This window comes from Bos indicus x Bos taurus, chromosome 5, assembly GCF_003369695.1.
Source record: "Bos indicus x Bos taurus breed Angus x Brahman F1 hybrid chromosome 5, Bos_hybrid_MaternalHap_v2.0, whole genome shotgun sequence".
Classification (NCBI taxonomy): Eukaryota; Metazoa; Chordata; class Mammalia; order Artiodactyla; family Bovidae; genus Bos; species Bos indicus x Bos taurus.
The window spans coordinates 3,766,928-3,792,655 of NC_040080.1; the positions used below are offsets into that span (position 1 = coordinate 3,766,928).

The window sequence follows — 25,728 nt, forward strand, 5'->3', positions numbered from 1 at the left end:
GGCCCCCCGGGGGCCCCGAGCCACCTCCAGCAGGGCCCTCAACCTGGTGGAACAGAGGTGAGGCATTCCCACTGAGCCCAGTTCAAATCCTGGACCCAGGGAGCCCCTGAGGGTAATAAACCAACCGCGACAAGCCCCTGTCTTCTGAGGCGACCTGTTAGCAGCTCACCCAGCACCTGGAACAGGCATCACGACATAGAAATGCACTGGAAATGAAGGAATTTCTGCGCTGTCTCTCTGGACAGTGTTGACCCACCAGCATCTCTCTCTTTACTCCGAATGACGCCTTCTAACCTTCATGGGCGCTCCACTGATGGTCTGCAGCGGGGCAGGGAGCTGGCCCCTGCTGGGCAGTGGTGGGGAGGGCTGGAGGGGGAGGATAGGGGTGGCAGCGCCCAGGAGTCAGGCGGAGGCAAGTCTGCCAGCACAGGCCCAACCTCCGGAGACCCCCGGCTGGGATGGCGGGGTGACCAGGACCTCCGTGTTCCCATCACAGGGTCACGGCATCAAGGGGTCAGCCAAAGAGGAGAGACGGAAGGGGGCCGTGGAGTGAGTCGCCGGCTGAGGCTGAGGGGTGAGGCATCAGGACACACAGGCCCGCCGGGCGTGAACGACAGCCTGCCTCTCTTCCTCATCCCCGTCTGTACGCCCACAGGAGTGACAGGCGGGGGGCTGCGCGGGGTCAGGTCGATGGGCGCGTGCTGAGAGCCTGGCAAGCAGGGGCCACTGTGCCCCGGTGGTGTGATTCGGACTGAGACCTGACACGTCTGACTCTAACCCTAGGGAACAATTTGTGGAAATTGCCACTTTGCTTTGTTGCCTTGGCTGCTGGGGAGCTCTGAACCAAAGCCGTGAGCTTATCTCTGGCTCCACTTAGACTAAAATCAGTTTTTAAAACTTAACTGCATTTTCATTTATTCTTTTATTTGGGGCTATGCGGGTCTTTGCTGCCTTTGCAGCCTTCTCTCTAGGCTTCAACAGTATGTGAACTGTGAACTTCCAGATGTATGAGCTGGATTTAGAAAAGGCAGAGGAGCCAGAGGTCAAATTGCCAACATCCGCTGGACCATAGTAAAGACTAGAGAATTCCAGAAAAACATCTACTTCTGCTTCACTGACTACACTAAACCCTTTGCCTGTGTAGATCACAACAAACTGTGGAAAAGTCTTCAAGAGATGGGAATACCAGATCATCTTACCTGCCTCCTGAGAAATCTGTATGCAGGTCAAGAAGCAACAGTTAGAACTGGACATGGAACAATGGACTGGTTCCAAATTAGGAAAAAGAGTACGTCAAGGCTGTATATTGTCACCCTGCTTATTTAACTTATACGCACAGTACATCATGCAAAATTCTGGGCTGGAGGAAGCACAAGCTAGAATCAAAATTGCAGGAAGAAATATCAATAACCTCAGATATGCAGATGACACCAAATGGCAGAAAGCAGAGAATTAAAGAGCCTCTTGATGAAGGTGAAAAAGGAGAGTGAAAAAGTGAATGTTTAAAACTCAGCATTCAGAAAACGAAGATCATAGCATCCGGTCCCATCACTTCATGGCAAATAGATGGGCAAACAATGAAAACAGTGAGAGATTTTATTTTCTCGGGCTCCAAAATCATGGCGGATGGTGACTGCAGCCATGGAATTGAAAGACACTTGCTCCTTGGAAGAAAAGTAACGACAAACCTAGACAGTGTATTAAAAAGCAGAGACATCACTTTGCCAATAAAGGTCCATCTAGTCAAAGCTATGGTTTTTCTAGTAGTCATGTATGGATATGACAGCTGGACAATAAAAAGGCTGAGCATCTAAGAATTGATGGCTTCAAACTGTGGTGCTGGAGAAGACTCTTGAGAATCCCTTGGACAGCAAGGAGATCCAACCAGTCCATCCTAAAGGAAATCAGTCCCGAATATTCATTGGAAGGACTGATGCTGAAGCTGAAACTCCAATACTTTGGCAACCTGGTGTGCAGAATTGACTCATCTGAAAAGACCCTGATGCTGGGAAAGATGGAAGGCAGGAAGAGAAGGGGACGACAGAGGATGAGATCGTGGGATGGCATCACTGGCTCGATGGACATGAGTTTGAGTCAACTCCGGGAGTGAAGGACAGGAAGGCCTGGTGTGCTGCAGTCCATGGGGTTGCAAAGAGTTGGGCACGACGGAGCGACTGAACAACAACAACTCCAGCTGTGGCACACGGGCTTAGCTGCTCCCCTGCATGTGGGATCGTAGTTCCTGGACCAGGGATCGAACCCACGTCCTCTGCTTTGGAAGGTGGATTCTTAACCACCGGACCACCAGGGAAGTCTCTTTCCCTTCATCTTTTGCCTCTGCTTTTCATACCACGCCCTGGGGCTTCTTGGTTGCACGACCAAATCCTTTCTGAGCAAGGGACCCCTGAGTCCTCCCTTCAGGCTCCTCGGTCCCCACAGCCCTGCAGAGGCCCCCCCACCCGTGGATGACACGTACTCCTGCCCTCAGGGAGCACGCCTGCCAGGCCTAGGATGTTCACACCCTTGGCTCGGGCTCAGACCCCTTCTCCCCACCCCCTGCCGGGTCCAGGCTGCCCCTCCACCAGCACACCTGCTTCCTGGGGGTCAGCGCGTCCAGTGAGGCTGCAGGACGGAAGGACTCGGGGCCCGGCACGGGTGGCAGCTGCCAGTGTCTCCTCTGTTTCTCCTCCTGTTTTGCATAGTTTTATGTACTGATTTTTCACTGTGCAGGGTCTTCGTTGCTGTGCAGGCTTTCCTGGAGTTGCCGTGAGCTGGAGCTACTCTCTAATGGCCTGAGACCCTGCTGCGGTGACCTCTCTTGCTGCAGAGCATGGCTCTATGTGCACGGGCTTCAGCAGTCGCAACACGTGGGCTCAAAAGGTGTGGTTCCCGGGCTCTAGGGCACAGACTCAATAACTGTGGCGCCCAGGCTCAGCTGCTCCGAGGCACATGGGATCCTCCCAGACCAGGAATCGAACCAGTGTCCCCTGCACTGGTCGGTGGACTCTTCACCACTGAAGCCACCAGGGACGTGTGCTCCTCCTGTTGTGATCCTTGTCTCATCTTTCGGCCTGGCCCTCAGGTGTCTGAGTAGTGGAGGCAGCAAGCACACAGCAGAAGTGCCCCCGCACCCCACCCTGACCGGTCCCCGGTAGGTGGCACCCCAGGCCTCTGTCCCGAGGAACTCAGGCTTACCAGGAGACAAGGTGATGGAGCAAGTCCTGGGGCTGTGAGCACCTGGGGGCGGGAGGCATCAGGAGAGGCTGCCTGGAGGAGGGGGCCTCACAGGGGGCCTCACAGGTGAGACCTGAAGCTGAATAGGGTTGATCGGGAGAATGGGGTGTGGGGGCGAGCAGGTAGGCAGGAGGCTGTGAGGAGCAGTCAAGACAGGTGGGTCCATGGCCCTTCTAATGCCAAGGAGCTGAGAAGGTCCTTCGAAGCTGGCCCTGGGGTACCGGGGCCTGGGTCAGCGGAGGCAGGGCTCCCCTGTGCCTGGGGAGGAGGGAGCAGGCAGGAGGCTCGGGGGGCACACGGAAGCTTCCGGGAGGAGGGTGTGCCGGGCTCTCAGACACTCACTCGGGGCACAGTTCTGACCTGATCATTCAGTCGGGCCTGAGGACCCCTCTGACCCAGGAGCCTGGCCCCCCTCGCCTGGTGTGGGAGGGAGTGTGTCTTTCTCCCCAAGATTGGCACCGAAACCCTCCAACCCCTCCGGGTAGCAGCAGAGAGAATGGCGATGATTTGGGGAAAGGATAACGGATTCTGGCCAGATTTCTGAAGTTAAAATAGACTTTGAAAAGTATGGCTGAGACCACAGTTTTGGAAGAAAAACAACAAAAGAAGCTTCTAGAAGCCAGCGCCCCAGCCAGCATGAGCTCAGACCCCAAACAATGGCTCTGGGGAGACGATCGTTGGTGACCCTGACCTGCACAGCTGCAGGCCTCCAGGGGGCTTGGGAACTGAGGGGGGCCCAGACCCTCAGGACAGGGCGGGGCTGCCCAGGGTCCCCTGCCCTGGGAGCACGGTGAGTGGAGCCACGGGCTGGTCCCAGCTCTGCGGAAGGTGGGGCGGGGCGGTCCTGCAGTGGCCACGAGAGCAGGTCCACCTTTTCAGATGCCCCGGGAGACCTGGGTTCGATCCCTAGGTAGGGAAGATCCCCTGGAGAAGGGAACAGCTCCCTACTCCAATATTCTGGCCTGGAGAATTCCATGGACTGTACAGTCTACGGGGTCACAAAGAGTTGGACATGACTGAGCGACTTTCCTGACGGGGCTGTGCAGGGATGGAGCCATGAGTGACCCCGGGGGCACCTGGCTGGAAGGAGGACCCAGAGTCTGCCTGCCTGGACAGAGCGCGTCTGAGGCTGGGCGCCGCTGGCGGTGAGGCTGCAGGAGTCAGATGCTACTGGAGAAGGAGGACTCTGAGCTGCCTCAGTTTACCCTGATGACCAAGATGCACTGCTGCTGCGCGCCAAGTCGCTCAGTCGTGTCCAAGTCTTTGCAACCTTATGGGCCGTAGCCTGCCAGGCTCCTCTGTTCCTGGAATTCTCCAGCCAAGAATACTGGAGTTGGGGGTCTGCTCAAGCCAGAGCACCAGATCCAAACAAATGAATTCCGTTTCCCCCTCTGGATGCAGCTGTCTTTCCTCAGGGATGCTCAAGGTGGGGGCGGGGGGAGTGCTCCGTGGTCCTGAGACCTGGGCGAGGCTGGACTCAGGCTGGGATGTCTCGGACCCTGCAGCCCCTGCCCAGGCTGGGCACCATGGAGTCCAAGGAACACCGGGGTTCCCAGGTTTGACCTCTGCGCCGGCCCGCCCACCAAGCCCTGGGCCCGCAGTCTAAGGTCCAGTTCTCTGGGGACCGGAACTGAAGCCTCTGTGGCTGCACGGCCTCTGTGGGAACCTGAGAGCTGGATTCTTTTTCTTCGGAGAGGAGGCTGCGGCCAGCCCCGGAGTCATTTCACTTGTAAATTAGGTCTTGGCTTTTCTCTCTCTGGCTTCCCCCCCTCCGCCTTGGCTGGGAGGTGACCATCTGCAGTACGGCCAGCGATGGGCTGGTCACCCCCAAGCTGGGTGACTTGACTGTTGTGGGAAGAGTTGGGGGGTGGAAGGATAGGGAGGGGGGCCCCGCCTGGGAGGCTGTGCTGGAGGCGGGGCCTGCCTGCGGTGTCCAGCCTCCTCACTTTAGGTTTGGGGTGGCCCTGTAGGGGGCCCAGTTGGGTCGCCCTTCCCCAGCCCCACGATCCAGGCCCCTGGGCGCTGTTGGGGGGCGGGGGGCCCAGTGGCGTCCGCGCAGACGCGGAGCCTGAGCTGGGTCAAGGTCCCCCAGGCCCCGCCTGCCCTGGGCAGGAGCCGCTTCCGGCCGCAGGGCAGACAATGAGCTGGCTGGGGAGCCGTGGCCCCTGGCCAGATCCCCCACCCCCATCCCAGCCACACAGGAAGCCGGAACTCGGAAGACAGCGTGTCCTGGAGTGAACCCTCCGGCAGGCACTGCGGTCCAAGGCGTCTGATTCCCAGAGGAGGCGCCTGCAGTCGAATCCAACTGATTTCTTCCAGCCTTAAAATGACGGGCCCGGGAGCCCTCCGGGGGTGGGGGGACTTCAGTCCTCACCCTCGGGGTATGCTGAGTTTCTTCCTAACCTTGAGGCCTTTGCACTGGCCGCGCCCTCTGCCCACCATGCTGGCCTCCAGGTCCCTTCAAGGCCACCTCCTCCTGGTTACAGCTGCAGGGGCCTCTCCTGGCCCACGTCTCCCCTTCCTGTCGGGGTTTCACGGGCCGTCCGCCCCTCTTCCCTCCCCCCAGCCCCCAGCACCCGCTCAGGCCTGAGCTGGACCTGTCTGCCTTAGTCCCCTCTGTCGCCAGTGGGTCTGGGTGAGCTCCCCCCAACCACCCCGACCCCTGTGTCCACTGCCCACCCCCTCCAGCCAGCGCCTCCCTGCGGGCTCAGCTCACGTGCTCCCCCAGCCCCGGGGCCCCTCCAGTAGCACACGCACCACCTCCGTGTGCCCATCTCTAAGGGGCCCAAAGGCTGGGGTGAGGGTCCAGGTGGCTGGGGGCCGCATACCCCAGTGACTGTCGGGGTCAAAGTCACCAACGACCCCTTTCCTCTGCACCCCCAGGGCTTGCCTCTGGAGACAGGCCTGCGGACCAGGAGGCCGGCCCCTCTGAACCAGATGGAAGGAGCTGAGAACCAAACTCTCCAAAGAGCGGGGCAGCCCTTCCCTGGGCCCTGCTCCCTGGCCGGACGTCCCACCTCCCCACCCCCAGCAGAGGACCAGCTCCTTCCCAGGCCTGCAGGCCCCACGGCCCTCGCCAGGCCCCCAGCCTCCTGGGCTCCTTTCTGCCGAGAGGCCCCCCAGGGCCTCGAATGCCCCTGCCCCGGGGCCATCGGTGCTCCTCCCCACCCGCGCTCGCCCTGCGGGCTGCAGGGAGCCCCCATCAGTCTGCATCGGTGGGTGGGTGGGAAGGGTGGTTTGTGTAGCTCCAGCTGGGTCTCACCTCTCCTGCCAGGCTTGGCTCTGCTCTTTATTTTCAAGGTGAAGGAGTTAACTTTTTGCTCACTTCTGCATTCTCCAAACCCTTTAGCATAAAACCTGGTACACACTAGGCCCGAAAAAGATGCTCGTTGGCTGACCCCTGACTGAGGCAGCTTGGGGACCGCACAGCCTTGCCTGTCTGTGTCGGTTTGTGTGTCTGTGTGTGTCAGTCTGTGAGTGCATGAGTGTGTGTGTGTGTGTGTGTCCTTGTGTGTGTGTGTCAGGGTACATGAACGTGTATGTGTGTCTCCGTGTGTGTGCCTGTGTAAGTGTGTGTGTCAGTCTGTGAGTGCATGAGTGTGTGTGTCTGTCTCTGTGAGTGTGTATCCATTTGGCTGTGCGTGAATGTGTGTGCCTGTGCGTGTGTCTGTGTGTGTCTGTGTGCCTGTGTGTATGTGAGAGTGTGTGTCTCTGAATGTGTGTCTGTGTGCATGTGAGTGTGTGTGTCTCTGAGTGTGTATCTGTGTGCCTGTGTGTGTGTGTGTGTGTGCTCCACCACCACCTGGAGCGTGCTGGACTCCACACTTGGTCTGCTGGCCTGCTCGCCGTGTATACTGGAAGTTTCCCGGAAGAACTGATGTCCCCCAGCCCCTGCCACCCTGGCGGCCCCTGACCCTGTTGGGGGGTCGCCTGGCTTCAGGGGGTCTCCCTCCTGCCCCTGAGCCCCTGAGGAAGAGCCCTGGGTATGATTCAGCTGTAAAAGGCACGAAGCCCGAGGTGCCTGTCACACCAGGAGGCTGAAGAACAGCAGCAATAGAACAGCAGAGAAGGTCGCAGGAGGAGACTGGAGGCCCGGGGGTGCGGGGGTGGCCAGGCCGTCACGGTGGATGCCAGTTTGGTGGCTCCTCAAAGGCAAAGCCTGGTGGGTGACCGGCAGTCCGTCCTGGGGTGCCCCAGGAACCTGAAGCAGAGTCCCTGGATGCCCCGCCCCCGGGCACGTCCACAGCCGTAGCGGCCGGAAGAGCACACGCCCCAGCGGCCCCAGCGACGAAGGGACGCACACGCTGCGCCCCACGCGCCCCACGCTCACCCGGCCTCTGCTGCGTCTGCTTCGAGGTCCTCCGGGGACTCATGTAGCCCCGCAGCCCCGTGCGGACCCCGCATCCAAAAGGTCGTCCCGCCTCAGTCTCCCCGCCTGGGGGAGGAGCCCCCTCCCCAGGCCCCCCGCCGTCCACCTCCCAGCCCCCGGAAGCACCCCCAGGGCGGGGCCTGCCGGATCTCAGCCCTCCGCCAGTCTGTCCCCCCAGTGCTCTGCCTTAAGCCCCGCCGGGCCCCGAGCCACAGCCATTCCCGGCCGCAAGGCGCCCTCTGGTGGGAACACTGGGGGATGTCAGGGACTCCGGAGAAGCCCAGAACTGGCCTGGACCCCCAAGGTCAAGGGCAAGAGGCCGCGGGCTGTCTGGGGACAGAGACCTGCCCGTGTGAATCCTAGGGACCAGGGCGGGGCGCTCTGGACAGGGCGGTGGAGGAGACAGAGGCCTGTGACTCGTCAGAAGTGACTGTTGCTCTTGTCCCCACGGTTCAGAGGGAGCCAGGAAGGGAGGTTTCCCTAGGGCCCTCACCCCAGGGACCCACTTCCCCTGCCTCGCCTCTGCCGCCAGGCTGGGGCCACCCTGCCACCCCGGGAAGCCCTCCACACCCAGGGGGTTCCAGGCTTCCCCAGCCCCCTGCCTGGCCCGGCTGCAATCACCCAACCCTGATCCTGATTCACCTGAGGAGAGGGAGACCCTTGCCCTCCACACTCAGGGCAAAGAGGCCCCGGAGTCCAGGGCTGAGGGCCAGCCGGGAAGGCTGACGCTGAGATTTATAGTAAGAAATACAGGGACTTCTCTGGCGGTTCAGTGGTTGACTCCATGCTTCCAATGCAGGGGACACAGGTTTGATCCCTGATGAGGGAACCAAGATCCCACAGGCTGGCCAAAATCTTTTAAAAATAATTTAAAAGGTTCGGCAAAGGTTGTCCTCCTCCAAGAAGCCTTCCCTGAACGCCCTTGTCTGGCCTCCTTGGGGCTCCCGGGGTCCTGGGCTCTTGTCAGTTTCTGGGGCATCTTCCCAGGAGGGCAGAGTCATCCGATTTCTTTCTGGACCCCGGGGCCCTGGACAGCATGGCTTGCCCATCAAACATGACTGGTGGTCCCCTTTCTTCTGGGGCTGTTGCCAGTGCCCTGAACGAGCCTCTGTCCCAGATGGGTGTGGACACTGGGCCCAGGGATGCTGGAGCCTGCCCCGTGGTCTCCCTCTGGGTGGAACAGCAGGCCCCTCCATGTGTGCCCTGTCTCTGGCCTCCTCCATGCGCCCGTGGCCCAGGTCCAAGGAGGCATAGAGAAAGCTTCAGAACCTTATAAAGTCTTCACCCATTTCTCTGGGCTCTTTAAAGCGCAACCAGATTTTCCTCCAATTAATATAATTAATTTAAAAAGAAAACAACCAGAAAAGGCTCTTTTCCTGGCCAGAGAAGTGAAATGAAAGTCTCTCAGTCATGTCTGACTCTCTGCGACCCCATGGACTGTAGCCCACCAGGCTCCTCCGTCCATGGGATTCTCCAGGCAGAGAAGGATGCATCAGCCACGTTGACCCCGTCAACCAAACGACTGCAGGGTGGTTATCATTTGCAGCGTAACTCAGCCACAAGCTCATCCAGCACCCAGTGTGAATTTTCAGTACTTTTCTCTTCTGGGTCAGGCTCAGGTTCCTCCTGGCCTGGTTCTGAGAGAAGACCAGATGCAGACACTTTCACCAGCCAGGAAACCAGTGAGATATGTGTTTGAGGCAGGCTCACTTGCACCATGCTGACTTCCACCCTCTAAAAACCCTTTGCTATGTTGTCTCCAGTTTCTGGAGAGAATGTCATAAAAGCCCCAGACCCCCAGGAAGAAATTGGGTGGCACTGCCCTCCGGGGAGATGCCACAGAAACAGACAGGAGCCCCAGGGAGGCCAGCACCAGATGGGGGACATCAGGGAAGGCTTCCTGGAGGAGGCAACCTTTGCTGAGCCCTGAAGGATGAGCCAGGCAGACCGTCTTAAGAAGCAATCATCAGGTGAAAGGACCAGCACCAGGGAAGGTGGGGAGATGTGCCGAGGGGAGGGGAGGGGAGGCTGAGTGTGGCCCCCAGGCCCAGGCACCGTGGCATCTCTTTATGTCCACCACCCACAGGCAGGGATGGGAGAGCCAGCCGGAGTGCTCAGGTGGCTTCAGGGCCATGTAGCAGGGCCCAGGATCTGCTGTTCCCCGTGTTCCGGGTGGCGGGCAAGGGGGCAGTGTGCTAGCAGGATCCACTTTCCCGGAGGCAGGGCTCTATCCTGGGTCCTGGCCTGGATTTACCCCGTCCCTCCACAGGGGTCCGAGGTGCCCTCCTGGAGGAAGAGGATGCGGGTGGGTCTGCCCTCCCCATATGCCCACCCGCTCTCTCTCTTGGGCACAGCTCCTCACAGGAGGAAGGGTCTGGACTTCCCTGGTGGCTAGGGGTTAAGATCCCACCTTCCAGTGTGGGGGCGGTGAGGGTTCAATCCCTGGTCAGGGAGCTAAGCTCCCATAGGCCTCTGCAGCCAGAACACTAAAACCTAAAGCAGAAGCAATACTGTAACACATTCAACAAAGACTGTAAAAATAGTCCACACCGGGAAAAAAAAATCTTAAAGAAAAAAAAAGAGGAAGCGACATGGAGCAGAGCAGTTTCCATACCACGAGCACCCTGGAGACGCCCCGGTGTTTGCAATCATGCCTGCGCTGGCAAGACGCCTCTCCTCACAGGCCATGAAATGTGTGCCCGGCCCCTCTCAGGGTGACAGCCAGGGAGGCAAAAAGCAAGCATTTCGTGGAGAGGAAACTGGGGCTCAGAGTCACAGAGCCTGGTGCCCACAGCCCCCGTCTCCAGGCCTAGGAGCCAGCTGTGAGGCGCCCGTCCCAGAACCTCCTCACACCATGCCAGGGTTGGGGGGCTGCAGTGTGAAGATGCCGAGGAAGGAAGCAGGGTCTGGCAGACCCAAGGCGGGGCCATCACCTCTTTCATTTGTTCCTTCACCCCTTCATTCATTCACTCACCATCGCGGAGATGCCACCAGTGCTCAGGGGTCACAGGGCATCAGTGCTGGCCAAGGCCTGAGCACTGAGGACAACCTCCCAAGAGCCAAGGCCCAGAGCTTTCCAGATCCCGAGGCATTTCCTGGGCCAGGACTGGAGACGGCCCCGAGGCCCAGGGTGCTGCCCTCTGGTGGCCTGTGTGCATCTCAGGCCGATGCAAGAGGCCTCTGTGGAGTCCGGGTCAGCATGCCCACCTCCCCAGGGCCCTGCATGGTGGGATGGATCCAGGCGAGGAGGTCCATATTGCCAGGCCAGGGACCCGGGCCCCAGGGTTGGATGCTGGCTCTGCCAGCGATAGCTACAGGAGCAGGGGCAGGGTGAGAACCCCCAGGCACCCTGGGTACTGGGCAGCACACGTGGACTCCTCCAATCCTTGCTTGGCCACTGGGTGACCCTGGAGGTCCTTTTCCTCCCTGTCAGTCTTCCCGCCCTTAAAGCCATGAGGGCCATGAGTCAAAGTCTTTGTTGTTCGTGAGTCACATGGAGTGTGGGGTAAGAATGCAGATTCTCAGGCATTATTGTGGTCAGTGGTCGGCCCTGGTGCTCTGGTTCTTGGTGCCCAAGACAAAGAACAAACACCCCCATTGCTTTTAGGAGCTCAACCTGGTAAATAGGATTACGGCTTCAGATGCAATTACATTTCAGACAGTTAATCCAACTTCTTAAGGATGAGTCCCCAGTTCAGAAATGAGCTTTCCCCTCCCCCACATGATTGGCCAGTCATTCTCGGAGAGGCTGGGAAAGCGAGTGACTCAGTCCCGTTTTCTAAAGAATACTTGGCTTAAGAGGCATGAAAAATGCATGACGTTAAACGCAGTGGCAGAGTGACGACCAGGAGACACGAAAGTGTTTGCATTAGACAATGAGGCTTCGCCTGCACCCCCCTGACCCTGTGTCAGCGGCTTTGCCCAGATCAGCCTGGGCTGGCTCTGACTCAAAACTCTTCTCATGAACAGGGGTGGCTGGGGGTGTGGTGGGGGGAGTGGGGTGTCCGCCTGCTCCTTTATTCCTTCAGCTCAGAGCTCCTGGATCTGACTGCAGCCTGGGGCCCAGCTGAGCCCCAAGGGAGGAAAGTCTGGACAACCAGTTGTCCGCAGTCTGAATGGACTGGGGATGAGGACGTGCGAGTAGATCGCGGGGTGGGGAGAAGTCAGGGACTGTGCGCTCCAATAGCCATCTCCCCACCTGCTTTAGTAACAGAGCTCCAGTTTCACCTGGGTCTATGCTGCTCAGCTGAAAGGTTACATTTCCCACCTCCCTTGCAGCTAGGTGTGATCACGTGACCAAGTTCTGGCCAATGAGAAGTAGGAGTATCCAGGAATGGGAAGGGACATGCCCTTCTTTGGCCCTTTGTCCATCCAGCAGCCTGGAAGCAGATGTGATGGCAGAGCTCTAGCAGCCACGTTGGAGGCTGAGGTGAAGGAACACATGCTCAGGAAGGTAGAGCGATGAGCAGACAGGACCCTGAGTCCCTGATGACATGCATGGCCTTTGCAGCAGCCCTAGCTTGCCCACCTTTAGAGTTCTTTTATGGGAAAGAAAAAACACACATTTACCTTGTTTAAGCACTGCAGTTTTGAGCTTTGCTGTTATAGGCAGTCAACCCTAGTCAAAGCTGGTATAGTGGGGAAGAAGTCTTGAAGAAGAGAGACCAAGATGAAAACCAGAGGAGTGATCAGGCTGAAAGACTGCATGTGGTTTGGGTGGCTCACACAGGACCAGTGGATGACCGGCTGGGTTGGGACCTGACTCTGGGTACAAGGTCTCCTGCACGAAGGTAAGGCAGTAAGGCTGCACCCTCTGGACCAAAGACCTAGAGGGGCCCACGGGAGTCCGATGGATACTATGGGAGGATGTCAGAAAATGGCTATGGGGGCGACCAGAGCCTAAAGGAATGCAAAGGACTGTCATCTGTCCTCCAAAACCCACTGTCCCCTTCTCCCCAGCCCGGGTCTGTGTGCCCACCTGTCCTCTAAGTGGAAACCGGCCTGGCCAGCAGCTCAGCTCATGACCTGGGTTCCCTGCCCCTTGTAGCTGAGGGTGAGCAGAATCCAGCCAGAATCAGTGGAATGTGGGCAGAGGGAATGCAGATGCTGCGTCACGGGCTTAAAAGGAAATTGCTTATTTGGAATTTTCTGCTTCCGCCAAGCAGGATTGCAAATGTACCCAGGCTTATTTGAGCCTGGCTGACTCAGCCGTGTCCTGGGGATGTCCGAGCCACAGGATGGACAGAACCTGCATCCTCCACACCCACAAGTCCACATCTTGTAGCTTACACCTCTGGTTCTCATTAGGATATCTGGAAATACTTTGGGTTGTTCCAGGGAGGGGAGGGATGCTGTAAGCCTCTAGTGGGTGGAGGCCAGGGATGTGACTAAACGCCTTCCAGCACCCACCACAGCACCCCCCACCCCGAGAATGGTCCAGCCCTGAATGCCCGTGGTGCCGCCATTGAGAAACCCCAGCTCACTCAGGCACCTGAGGGCATAGCGTTCGGCTCTTGCCAAAGACAAGGTCCAGGGTCTTGGTCTGGCTCTCGGAACCCTTTATGACCTGACCCAGCCTAAGGGCTCAGGAGATCAGCGGTCAGAGTCAGGCTGTAGATAGTGGTAGAAAGGAGAGGGAAAGGAGTTTCAGATGGGACAGAATGGAGGAGCCCGGAAAAGGCACAGAGGCAGCGTCAAATCATGGACCAGATGATTGCCTAGTCTCCAGGCTGAATGGCTTTAGAGGAGCAAGTGAGGGGCTCAAAACACCGGCTCTGGGGAGAGAGAGCAAGGGAGGCAGATGATGAAGTCCAAGTATTTCCTGTCATGCTAATGGAGTAGCCTCGGGTTCACGTTTTCTAAGAGTTTCTGTCTGTTTGTTAAGAGTTTCTGTTTGTTTTTTCCAATCAAGGAGTCTTCAATTTTTCTCAATGTCTTTTTAGCATCCTTGGAGATGAGCTTGTGGCCTTTCTTCTTTGAGCCACTGATAGGACAGGCCATGGTAAGTTTCCAATATTTGATCACCCTCAAGTCCCTGAGCAAGGCCTCAGTTTGCTCATCTGTAAGTGGGTGATAATAAAACCTCCCTCACAGGGCTGTGATGAAGAGTAAACGAGTTAATGACAGTGGCTGTGTTATGTAAGTGTTCATTAAACACGGAGCTTTCAGTGTGCCGTGGACACTGGTTATTTCTCCCACCCAACATTCACTCCCTTCTTCCATTTTCCTCTCGGAGCCACTGCTGATGGGAATGGCCCCAACCTGGGCTCCAAAATCCTAGGCCAGCGCCTCCCTCCCCAGCCACAGTAATTGGCCGCAGGATAGGCATATAGCCCCCGCCAGGCCAGCCAAAGGCAATGACAGTTGTTGGCCCCTGGGAAAGAGAAGCTCTCTTTTTCTGTGGTTGTCAACCTGCACGGCAGAACCCTGGAGCAGTGAGGGGCCACTGCCTGCCTGGGATGTGGCCAACTTCTGGGTTAGCAGAATTGACAGAGAGATAAAAAATCACTGGTAAGTTTGTTTGAGCCCTGATCCAGCTATGCCTGAAGCCACACCACCGTTAGACTCTGGAGTTACGTGAATCAACAGTTTCCCCTTTTTTTAAATTGCCTACAGCTTTGGCTTCTGTCATTTGCAATGGAAAATATCCTGACTAATACAGGAGTCAGCAAGCTGTGGCTGGGGGCCAAATCCCCAAGCTAAGAACGGATTTTACATTTTTGAAGAGTTGTTAAAAATTAATAAATCAAAGAAGACTGTTAAGAGACTGCATGTGGCCTAGAAAAGTCTAAAATATTTACTACCTGGCCTTTTTTTTTTTTTTTAATTGCTAAATCCTGGACTAATGCATTACTTATAAAAATTCTTAATCTCAATACTTGGTTCACTTATTGTCGTCTTTCCTTTTAGTGGTGAAAGCAATACATTTGCCTCTGAGTGTGGCTTTCATTGCTTTCTGCAAGTTGTGTAAATCAATGGTGGTTAGTTTCTCAACTGTTTGCTCCCATCCAAGTACTGATATGAGGACTTTTCTTTCCATACTCATTGTCCATCCCTGTCTCCACCCTCTGTCCTGTGGGGCTTCTGATGACTATGGAACTTTGAAAAGAGTAAAGAGAAGGTGCTTGCATGGGGAAATTTGGAGAGGGAGTGAAAGGGGCTGGGCCCCCATGAGGAAAGGTAAGGATGTCCCAGCAGGCGCTGATGGAGGCTCTTAGTCCACAGCAATGAGAAAAGGAAGTGCTCTAGCAAAGGCCACCAACTCGGCCTGGTTTGCCTGCGACTATCTGGTTTTAGAACTGAAAATCTCTCATCCTGGGGACCCCACTCTGTCCTGGGCAAGCCAGCACAGCTGGTCAACCTAACAGCCTCTCCTCCGCCTGGGCAAGCACACGGCATCCTCCTGCATGATGGTAATCCTCGGATACTGGATGGACTTCCACGTGACGGAGCACGCCCATGTAACTCTCCAAGGACTGACCTGAACATCCTCCCGATGCCAATGTCTAGTCCTGTCCCCCTCCCTCTGCCAACCTTGAAGGTCACAGCTCCTTTTCTCTCAATCTCATCTAGCCCAAGGGGCCTTCCTCCTATAGATGGGGCTTCAGCCTCTCTTCTTTCTCCAGTTCTAAGACTCTCAGCTCATAGAGGCTACCTGAATTTCTCACCATGAAGTTCCTTCCGTCTTCAAAGCTAGCAGGGGTACATCAGATCCTTCTTGGGCTTAGAATCCTCTCACTGCTTATCTAGACGGGGCCAACACACATTCGGAGTTGCTGGGGTTCAGGAAACACTTAAGAGTGAAGCCAATACAAGATGCAAGAATGAGGCAGGAGGACGTGCGCGAGAGCGGGTGTGGCCGACGCGGGAGAAGCGGCGGAGCTCAGACTCCAGGCTCGAAGGAGCCCGTGTTCGGTCCCCGCTCCGCAGTCATAGATGCAGCTGCCTCCTGGAAAGTCACTTATTCCACAGCTGCTTATAGAGCCTGCGCTATATGCCAGGTTCCCTCTTATCTTGGGAATAGGGCAGGAGCCAAAGCAGATGTGGAGATGGTCCCCAAGGAGCACCTGTTGTCGTTCAGTCACTAAGTGGTGTTTGACTTTTTTGTAACCCCCCCAGCATCACCAACTCAGTGGACATCAGTTTGAGCAAAGTGTGGGAGATAGTGAAGGACAGGGAAGCCTGCGTGCTGCAGTCCATGGGGTCACAAAGAGTAGGACATGACTCAGAGACTGAGCAACAACAACCTCATGGACTGTAGCCCACCAGGCGCCTCTGTCCATGGATCCTCCAGGCGAGAATATTGGAGTGAGTGGTCACTCCCTTCTCCAGGGGATCTTCCCAACCCAGGGATCAAACCCAGGTCTCCCACATTGGCAGGTAGATACTTTACTACTGAGCCATCAGGGAAGCCCTAAGGAATAATTAGGAAACAAATCACGACATTTTGTCCCCAGTGTCACAAAAGGAACATCCGAGTCATGACAGAGAACACCAGTGAGTACATTTGGGAGGAGGAACGTTAGGCCCCCCAGATGCGGGATGCTCATGGTAAGGCCACATAGAACCAGGGAAAGAGCGCTGTGCCAGAGGAGATACCATGCGCAAGGGCCCTGGGGTGACCTAGCTTGGTGCGTTCAAGTAGCAGAAGACAGGCAAGGGGGAGGGGAAGAAGGCTGCTCACGTGTGTGATGGAGTTGAGGGGCAGGTAGAGGCCAGAATTCCTACTGCGGGCAGGAACCCCTCAGAAGAAATGGAGTAGCCATCATGGTCAACAAAGAGTCCAAAATGCAGTGCTTGGATACAATCTCAAAAACGACAGAATGATCTCTGTTCATTTCCAAGGCAAACTATTCAGTATCACAGTAATCCAAGTCTATGCCCCAACCAGTAATGCTGAAGAAGCTGAAGTTGAATGGTTCTAGGAAGACCTACAAGACCTTTTAGAACTAACACCCAAAAAAGATGTCCTTTTCATTATAAGGGACTGGAATGCAAAAGTAGGAAGTCAAGAAACACCTGGAGTAACAGGCAAATTTGGCCTTGGAATACGGAATGAAGCAGGGCAAAGACTAATAGAGTTTTGCCAAGAAAATGCACTGGTCATAGCAAACACCCTCTTCCAACAACACAAGAGAAGACTCTACACGTGGACATCACCAGATGGTCAACACCAAATCAGATTGATTATATTCTTTGCAGCCAAAGATGGAGAAGCTCTATACAGTCAACAAAAACAAGACCGGGAGCTGACTGTGGCTCAGATCATGAACTCCTTATTGCCAAATTCAGACTTTTGAAGAAAGTAGGGAAAACCACTAGACCATTCAGGTATGACCTAAATTAAATCCCTTATGATTATACAGTGGAAGTGAGAAATAGATTTAAGGGACTAGATCTGATAGATAAAGTGCCTGATGAACTATGGACGGAGGTTCGTGATATTGTACAGGAGACAGGGATCAAGACCATCCCCATGGAAAAGAAATGCAAAAAAGCAAAATGGCTGTCTGGGGAGGCCTTACAAATAGCTGTGAAAAGAAGAGAAGCGAAAAACAAAGGAGAAAAGGAAAGATATAAGCATCTGAATGCAGAGTTCCAAAGAATAGCAAGAAGAGATAAGAAAGACTTCCTCAGCGATCAATGCAAAGACATAGAGGAAAACAACAGAATGGGAAAGACTAGGGATCTCTTCAAGAAAATTAGAGATACCAAAGGAACATTTCATGCAAAGATGGGCTTGATAAAGGACAGAAATGGTATGGACCTAATAGAAGCAGAAGATATTAAGAAGAGGTGGCAAGAATACACAGAAAAACTGTACAAAAAAGATATTCACAACCAAGATAATCACGATGGTGTGATCACTCATCTAGAGCCAGACATCCTGGAATGTGAAGTCAAGTGGGCCTTAGAAAGCATCACTATGAACAAAGCTAGTGGAGGTGATGGAATTTCAGTTGAGCTACTTCAAATCCTGAAAGATGATGCTGTGAAAGTGCTGCACTCAATATGCCAGCAAATTTGGAAAACTCAGCAGTGGCCACAGGACTGGAAAAGGTCAGTTTTCATTCCAATCCCAAAGAAAGGCAATGCCAAAGAAAGCTCAAACTACCGCACAATTGCACTCATCTCACACGCTAGTAAAGTAATGCTCAAAATTCTCCAAGCCAGGATTCAGCAATACGTGAACTGTGAACTTCCAGATGTTCAAACTGGTTTTAGAAAAGGAAGAGGAACCAGAGACCAAATTGCCAACATCCGCTGGATCATCAATAAAGCAAGAGAGTTCCAGAAAAACATCTATTTCTGCTTTATTGACTATGCCAAATCCTTTGACTGTGTGGATCACAATAAACTGTGGAAAACTCTGAAAGAGATGGGAATATCAGAGCACCTGACCTGCCTCTTGAGAAACCTATATGCAGGTCAGGAAGCAACAGTTAGAACTGGACATGGAACAACAGACTGGTTCCAAATAGGAAAAGGAGTACATCAAGGCTGTACACTGTCACCCTGCTTATTTAACTTATATGCAGAGTACATCATGAGAAACGCTGGACTGGAAGAAACACAAGCTGGAATCAAGATTGCCGGGAGAAATATCAATAACCTCAGATATGCAGATGACACCACCCTTATGGCAGAAAGTGAAGAGGAACTAAAGAGCCTCTTGATGAAAGTGAAAGTGGAGAGTGAAAAAGTTGGCTTAAAGCTCAACATTCAGAAAACGAAGATCATGGCATCTGGTCCCATCACTTCATGGGAAATAGATGGGGAAACAGTGGAAACAGTGTCAGACTTTATTTTGGGGGGCTCCAAAATCACTGCAGATGGTGACTGCAGCCATGAAATTAAAAGACGCTTACTCCTTGGAAGGAAAGTTATGACCACCCTAGATAGCATATTCAAAAGCAGAGACATTATTTTGCCAACAAAGGTCCGTCTAGTCAAGGCTATGGTTTTTCCAGTGGTCATGTATGGATGTGAGAGTTGGACTGTGAAGAAAGCTGAGAGCCGAAGAATTGATGCTTTTGAACTGTGGTGTTGGAGAACACTCTTGAGAGTCCCTTGGACTGCAAGGAGATCCAACCAGTCCATTCTAAAGGAGATCAACCCTCGGTGTTCTTTGGAAGGAATGATGCTAAAGCTGAAACTCCAGTACTTTGGCCACCTCATGCGAAGAGTTGACTCATTGGAAAAGACTCTGATGCTGGGAGGGATTGGGGGCAGGAGGAGAAGGGGACGACAGAGAATGAGATGGCTGGATGGCATCACTGACTCGATGGATGTGAGTTTGAGTGAACTCCAGGAGTTGGTGATGGACAGGGAGGCCTGGCATGCTGTGATTCATGGGGTCCCAAAGAGTCAGACACCACTGAGCGACTGAACTGAACGGAGGGGCCAGAGGTGCCAGCCCCCTCCATGTGGGTTAACTCAGTCAGACATCAGAACCCCACACGGTGTAAGGGCTATTGCTGGTCTCATGTAGCCATGAGGAAACCCAGGTTGCAGAGCTTGAGCGCTTTGCCTGACGTCACACAGGGAAGAGGGGCTGAGACCACTGAGCCCCACTAAGGTGCCCTAAGACCCATCTGGGGTCCCCAGGGCACCCTGATTCTGGATAACTCTTCATTTGGGCATCAGCATGTCTCCACATTTGTTGAGTGCCAGAACCCCTTTCCTAGCAGAAGCACCCTGTCTGCCTTCAGCCAATCGTTCCCCCACCCCAAACAGATGAGGGACCCTTGGAGCCAGACCCGGGCCACCACCTTGTTCACGATGTCTGGAGCTGCAAACCCATTTGGGAGGAGGGGTGGGGGGAGGAGAGATGGGGCTGGAGGAGGCAGGAAACTGCCTGTGTCTTCAGACCTCAGAGCCTTTGGAATGGACCCCGGGGACCCAGGCAGGAAGGGACCTCAAGCATGCGGCCTCTGTGTGTGTACGCGCAGACACGCGGAGAAGGCTTCCTAGAGCTCTTCCACACTAGACTTCCGCCAACCGTGGAGCTTTTCAGGAATCCCCTTGGAGATGCCAACAAGAACCCGGACCCGACACGGCCGGGCCGGGAAGCCGCCCAGACATACCTGCTCGGCCGACATTCGGCCCCGCGGCCAGCAGGGGGCAGCACGACGCTGCGCAGCGGTACCCGAGTCCAGAGAGGCGCGCTCTGCGCCCGGTTCTCCCAGGGAAACTGAGGCCGGGAGCAGCAGGCAGAAGGGATGGGCTAACCGAGGCGTCTCACCCGCCGGCCGTCACCCCTCCTCTCCCGGCCCCACCACGCCCGGATTGTCCAGGAGCTGCCCGACCTCGGAGGTCTCCCTGCGCGACCCCGATCGAGGTCGGCGGCCGGGGTCCACGGGGCATGAGGTTTGGGCGGTCGCCGAGGCTCCGGGTCGGGGAGAGGCGGCCAGTGCGGGAGAGGTGTGTGTCTTTTATCGAAGTCCAGACATACTCCGCAGGTCCCCGGGATTCGCCCCATTATCGGAGGTGGAGACTGAGGCTGGGGGCAAGGTGGCCCCCGGAATCTGGGCCCAGATGGGGCCACGCTGTCCGCCTCGCAGTCCCAGGGCCCCGCGTGGCCCAGCGTCCCGCGACACCCCCTCCCATCCTGGTCGTGGAGAGCCTGCAGCCTCGCGTCTCACGTCGCCGCCGGGTGGCAGCATCGGCTCGCGCGCCCCAGCCGGCACACCCCCGCTCCAGCCACTGGCAGCTAGGGCTCGGCCGGACCCTCCGGTTTGCAGGGCTCCGTTTCCCATTCCGTGAAATGGGGTGACATCTGGGGGGCTGGGACGCAGAGAACACTTGGGGGTGAGGCTGCTATAGTCATGTCTCTTTTTCTGTGCCACAGTTTCCCTGCCTGTGAGGCTCTTCAGCGTCCCTCTCATCTATCTGTGAACGCTCCCTGTCTGCTGGCTCTGCTCAGCTGCACCGGCGGCCTCCGATCAGAGGCCGAGGAATGGCCCGCGTCTCCGTGGTGGCAAAGGTTTAGGGGATTTGCAAGGATTAAGAGGGGATCAGGAGCAGGGGGTCGCACAGCAGGGTGAGGGGAGCAGGGCCCTCAGTGTGGGGGCGGGTAGGCTAGGTGGGGCCCAGGCTGGCTGGAAGTGAAGCGCTGCCCCTTCCCGCGCCTACGAGTTTCAGGCCTCTGTCGGTCCTCTGAAACTAAGTACTTCCCAGTTTCATCCTTTCGCCCAAGAGACGTCCAGATCTGTACCCCCCGAGCAGGACAGGCGTCTGCCCAGGGTGGTGCTTAGGCAGAGGGCCACGGACCGGCCCTCTCCAAACAGAGCTTCAGCCAAAGGCAGGCCGTGTGCCCACCTGGGTGCCCGCTGGCCGGCACTGAGCCAAGTCAGATGCTCCAGTACGCGAGGCACCACGCTGGTTCTGACCTTGCACTCTGGGCACTGCAGAGGAGAAGGTGCAGACCGAGGAGTTCGGAGGTGATGGGGAGAGCAAGCAGGGGATCCTTGGGGTGGGAGCCTCCCACAGAGCCAAGGAACCCACCTCAGCATCCTCCCATCTGTCTCCACCACGGTGCTCAGCCAAACAGCTTCCCAGGGAGGTCATGGAACCAGTGCCTTGCATCTGGCCAGGCCTGTCTGTCTGTCCGTTTCCTGTCCCTGCTCTCAGTAAGCGCCACCGGCAGCGGTCCTGACAGGTGTGGGGACCCGGGGGCTGGAAGAGGGGCTCTGATTGAGGTCCTCGGGGGCTGGCAGAAATGCCTGTGCGAAGGGCGTGGTACGGGTGGACCCCAAACGGGGTAATTTCTGAGGCGTAGGGGAAACGTGCCCAGAACGGGGATGGGTATGGGTGGTCTCTCCCTTCCTCCCTAGAAACTGGAAGCCCAGTGGCTACACCGCCCGATGGGGCCACTCCTGCCGGGCCTCCACTCCCACCCTCGCGGGCCCCTCCCCAGGTGTCTCTTCGGTGCAGCGCCCTCCCCGCGCACCCAACCCCCTTCTTCCCTCTTAGTCTGGGCTCAGCGATCCGAAGGGAGCCGGCCTGGGGAGGGGGTTCCGGGGGAGAGATGCGTTCGTGTGTCACGGGGAAGGGAGGAGAAAAGGGAGGGGAGAGGCCGGGAGCGAGGGAGAGAGAGCGCGCGGCGAGCGAGGAGGGCGGGCGGGAGGCGGGTCCTCCTACCTGGGGCGCGCTCGCTCGCTCGCAGCTCGCTTGCCGGGGCCGCGAGTCACCTGGGGAGGCCGACAAGTGCGGACACATTGGCCGCCGCGGCGCTCGGCGAGGCGCGCACGGCCCCAGGCGGCTGCGCCCAGCGGAGGCAGCGCCCGCCCGCTCGCCCGCCCGCCGCGCTCGGGCCCCGGCCCCCGCTGGTGCTCCCGGGGCCCCGCGGTCACTCAGCCCCGCTCCGAGGTTGCAGCCCCCGTCCCAGGTCACTCCCACAGGCGCACGCGGCGGCGGCGGCGGCCCGGGCTCACCATGGTGGCAGCGCGCGCCCAGTGCCCGCGCGTCGCCGGCCGCCGGAGCCGCAGCGCCGGCTGAGCGCTGTCCACCGAAGCCCCCGGCTCCTGCCCGTCCCTCGCCCGGCCCGCGCGTCCCCTCCGGCCGCCGCGGTCTATGGCGCAGCCCCCCTCCCTGGATCATGCACAGAAACTTTCGCAAGTGGATTTTCTACGTGTTTCTCTGCTTTGGCGTTCTCTACGTGAAGCTTGGGTGAGTAGCCCTGTGGGCAGGGGCGGGCGCCCAGGATGGGAGCAGCCGGTAGGAGCCGCCTCCAGGGGCTCCCCGCGGGGACCGGAGCGGGGCACGGGCAGCTCTCGGGGATCCCGGGCTGGCCTGTGTGTTGAACCCGCGGCCCGGCCCGGCGGAGACACCGCTGAGCCCCTTGAGCGGCGGGTACTCGCGAGGGGCGCCCGGACCAGGGCCGGGGCAGGGAGAGCAGGACGCGCGGGCGGCCAGGCTCGCGGGTAGCGGCGAGCGTGCCCGGCGCGTACTTTCACCTGTTTGGGCTCCAGGCCCCGGGGGTGGGACGCGCCTTCCCTCCTCCGGGCTGCGCTGGGCGCGGAGCCCGGGCCGAGCGCTCGCCGCCCAGAGGGCGCGCCGGGGCGGGGGCGGGGGGCTTCGGGCTGCCGAGGGCCCCGGGCGGGAGGGGGGCGCACCCCCTAGGAGCGAGCGCGCAGGCCTGGGCACCCGCCACGGCACTTCGTCTCTATCCATCACCCGGACGTGTTGAAATTACCTTGACAACTCGTCGGGCTGGCTCGGAACGGGCCGTGCGGGCGGCCGGGCCGCCTCGGGCTCCGTCCGGGCCCCGCCCGCCCCGGACCCTCGGCCGGGCCCCCTCTCGCCGCGCTCCCCCTCGCGCGGCCCGGCGGGCGGGCGGGCGGGCGCCCGGCGGGCCGTGCTCGCTGCAGTAGCTGCTCCGAGTCGTATTTCCACATTCCTGAAGCCAGCCGAGTCCTTACCTGTTGAGCTGCGATCTCCTTTAGACGGAATCTGTCTCGGCCTCGCTCGAAGTCGGGGGCGGGGTAGGGGGCGCGCAGGATGACCGCGACGGGGGCGCAGTGTACCTCCATCGCCCGGACGCGCGCTGCGAGCCTACTGTGCGCCGCCAACGGTGGGAAGGCAGGCCGGTCCGGCGGCGGGCAAAGCCAGTGAACAGCCCCGAGGCAGGGCCGGCCGCGCCGCGGCCTCCCAGGCGGAGAGGTAGAAGCAGGCCCGAGAGCCATTTCATCCATAGCCCCTGGTCCGTCGCCTCCTCTGCCATTTTACAGATGGAGAAACCGAGGCCCTGGGGCCGGTAGGGACCGAGGCCAGTGGCCACAGAGGCAGCCTGGAGGCTCCCGCCCTAGCCTCAGTCTGCAGGCCTGGGCGGGCGTGCCTGCGGCTGCTGGTGGCTCTGTTTATCGTGGGTCTGTGTGCCGGCTGTGTCCCTGGGTGTTTGTTTATGGGTGGTGAGCGCGCAGGGCACTGACTGTACTCGGGTGGGGGCGGGGAGGAGGCGCTGTTTCCCCGACCCCGGGGTAGGCAGCCCCTGGGATTACTCTTGCTGGGCCCTGTAAAGTAATAGGCAACCCCCTTGCGGGTCCTGCTTTCTGCTGCCTGGTCCTCAGCACCCAGGCCTTGTGGCCTTCTGGCGGCCCTGCAGGTGGGTACCTTCGCTCTTCTCGTTGTAAAGACTGGGAAACGATGGGGCAAGGGAGGCCAAGCCACTGTCCACAAGGGTGAGAGGCAGCCGGGACAGGCACCCTGACCATGCCCCTAATACCCACTCCTCAGCAGGGGGCCATCTGAAAGCACCCCTCCCCCAGCTGCGGGAAGGGCTCTGTGAACCCACCGCCACCTACCCAGCCCTGGACAGTGGAAGGAGCTGAAGGGGGTGCCCAGCCTGAGCTCCCAGAGCTGGGGCCAGGGTCCCCTCACCCCCAGTTCTTCCTGAGCCCCCCTCTCCCCTCTGGCAATGGGACTGAAGCTCTGGCTGCCCTGGACAGGGTGGCAGCTGGTGTCCGTGCAGAGAACCCAGGGAGTGAGACCAGTCTGTGCGCCCTGGCACCTGTGCCAACCTCCCTGGGAGTACGTGAGACAGCCAGGCGGGGGCCCCAGCTCTATCCTCCGCGGGCACCAAGGAGCCCTGGAGGGGGGACTCCTCCCCTTGGCGTGCCCCTTAAAACACGCTCGCCCAGTCCTGGGAGGGGCAAGAAGACCGGTCCCCAAACGCCCCTGTGGAAGCACATCCAGGAAGCCAGAGAGTCACCCTGGGGTGGTCTACCAGGGGGAGGGGACTCAGCCCTGGCCCCCATGGCATCGATGGTGCCTGCGTTAGGAAGGGAGGGGGATGCACGAGATGGGGAGTGGGGCAGCTGGGCCAGATGTGGTCTAAGGGGCTCGAGGACCTGAAGCCTAGTGCCCAAGGAAAGGTCTGGGGCTCCACCCCCGTCACACCTCACTGGGTGGCTTTGGGCAAGCTCTTTCACCTGCCAACTCACCTTCCCTCATCTGAAACTTGGGGTAACACTCACACCTCCTGCCCTGGGCGGTGGGAAGGTCAGTGCCGGGGTGGGGGCCTTCGCTCTGGCGGTGAAGGAGGTCCCAATCAAGTCAACCCTTTCTTGTTGCTAATGACATCACAGCCACCGCAGGCACCCGGGGACTCCTCCAGGACCACGAATCACAGGAGTGTGGGTTTTAGAGTTCCAAGTAAATATCTGAGATCGTGTATATTGGAGGGACTACTCCGTGATCACAGCCGCCTCCCCCAGCCTGTACCCCCATGTTTTTCAATGTTCAGGGAAGCTTCCCTCACCCCCACCTCGACATGTGTGTTGTGTGTGTGTGCACACACACACACACGTGCCCCACAGCCCCGATGCCAGTGCAGATGTGCAGCCCTGGGGAGCCTCTGGGCTGGCAAGAGGGGAGAGCTCAGCCCCTGGAATCCTTTTGCTGATTGCGGCCCCACGAGTAGACGTGCCTTGGATTTCGGGCAATTTCAAAACAAATGGCTCTGAGCAACCTGTAGGATGCTGCCCTGGAGGAAGCCAAGCCGGGGCTGGACCGAGCCACCTGGGGTCCAGGCACCCTCTGCCCCTGGAACTGGGGTCATGAAGTCCCAGGAGCAACCTTGCTTCCTGCCCTCCCCATGCTCTTGGGGTTCAGGGGGTTCATGAGAGGCAGAAAGGCCCAGAGGGATGAAGGTCGAGGCGGCGGCCCCTCCTCCTGGGTGTTAGGGACAAGTCTCCATGCCAGCTCTAGAAGCCAGGAAACCTATTCCCTCTGGGACCACCGGCCCCACGCACAGGCCCCTCTTTTCTTGTCCTTGTCCCTCTTTGTGCCTTAACTCCTGCTTAAAGGATCTACACCGTATAGAGAGACATTCGTATGCAGCTCCGGGTGGGCAGACGAAAGGAGATGGGACTCAAAACCAGCTTTTTGTTTGGGGCTTAAAAAAAAAAACAAAACAAAACACTGGAAGTTCAGAAAAGGGTGTTCTCCTGGGTTGGCTCCACCCCACACCTGTCCCAACCAACCCCTAAGAGGAGGGTAAAAGAGTGAGGTAGAGGAAGCCAGGGTTGGGGGCTTCTGTGCACTTGTTTGGCGGTGTGTTTCCATTGTCAGGCTTTCCAAAGAGGCTCGGAGGCCGGAGCCTGCAGAGATACCGGTGCGCTGGT

At 57.9% G+C, this 25,728-nt stretch overlaps 1 protein-coding gene across 1 annotated transcript in view; it reads left to right on the forward strand.

Annotated features, from left to right (window-relative positions):
• Positions 1-22,051: 22,051 nt before the first annotated feature.
• WNT7B (Wnt family member 7B) overlaps positions 22,052-25,728 on the forward strand; it is a 54,026-nt gene continuing 50,349 nt past the window's right edge. The window contains exon 1 of the mRNA XM_027540513.1: positions 22,052-22,273. Coding sequence (XP_027396314.1) covers positions 22,203-22,273 — 71 coding nt within the window. The 5' untranslated portion in view covers positions 22,052-22,202. The remainder of the gene's footprint in view (positions 22,274-25,728) is intronic.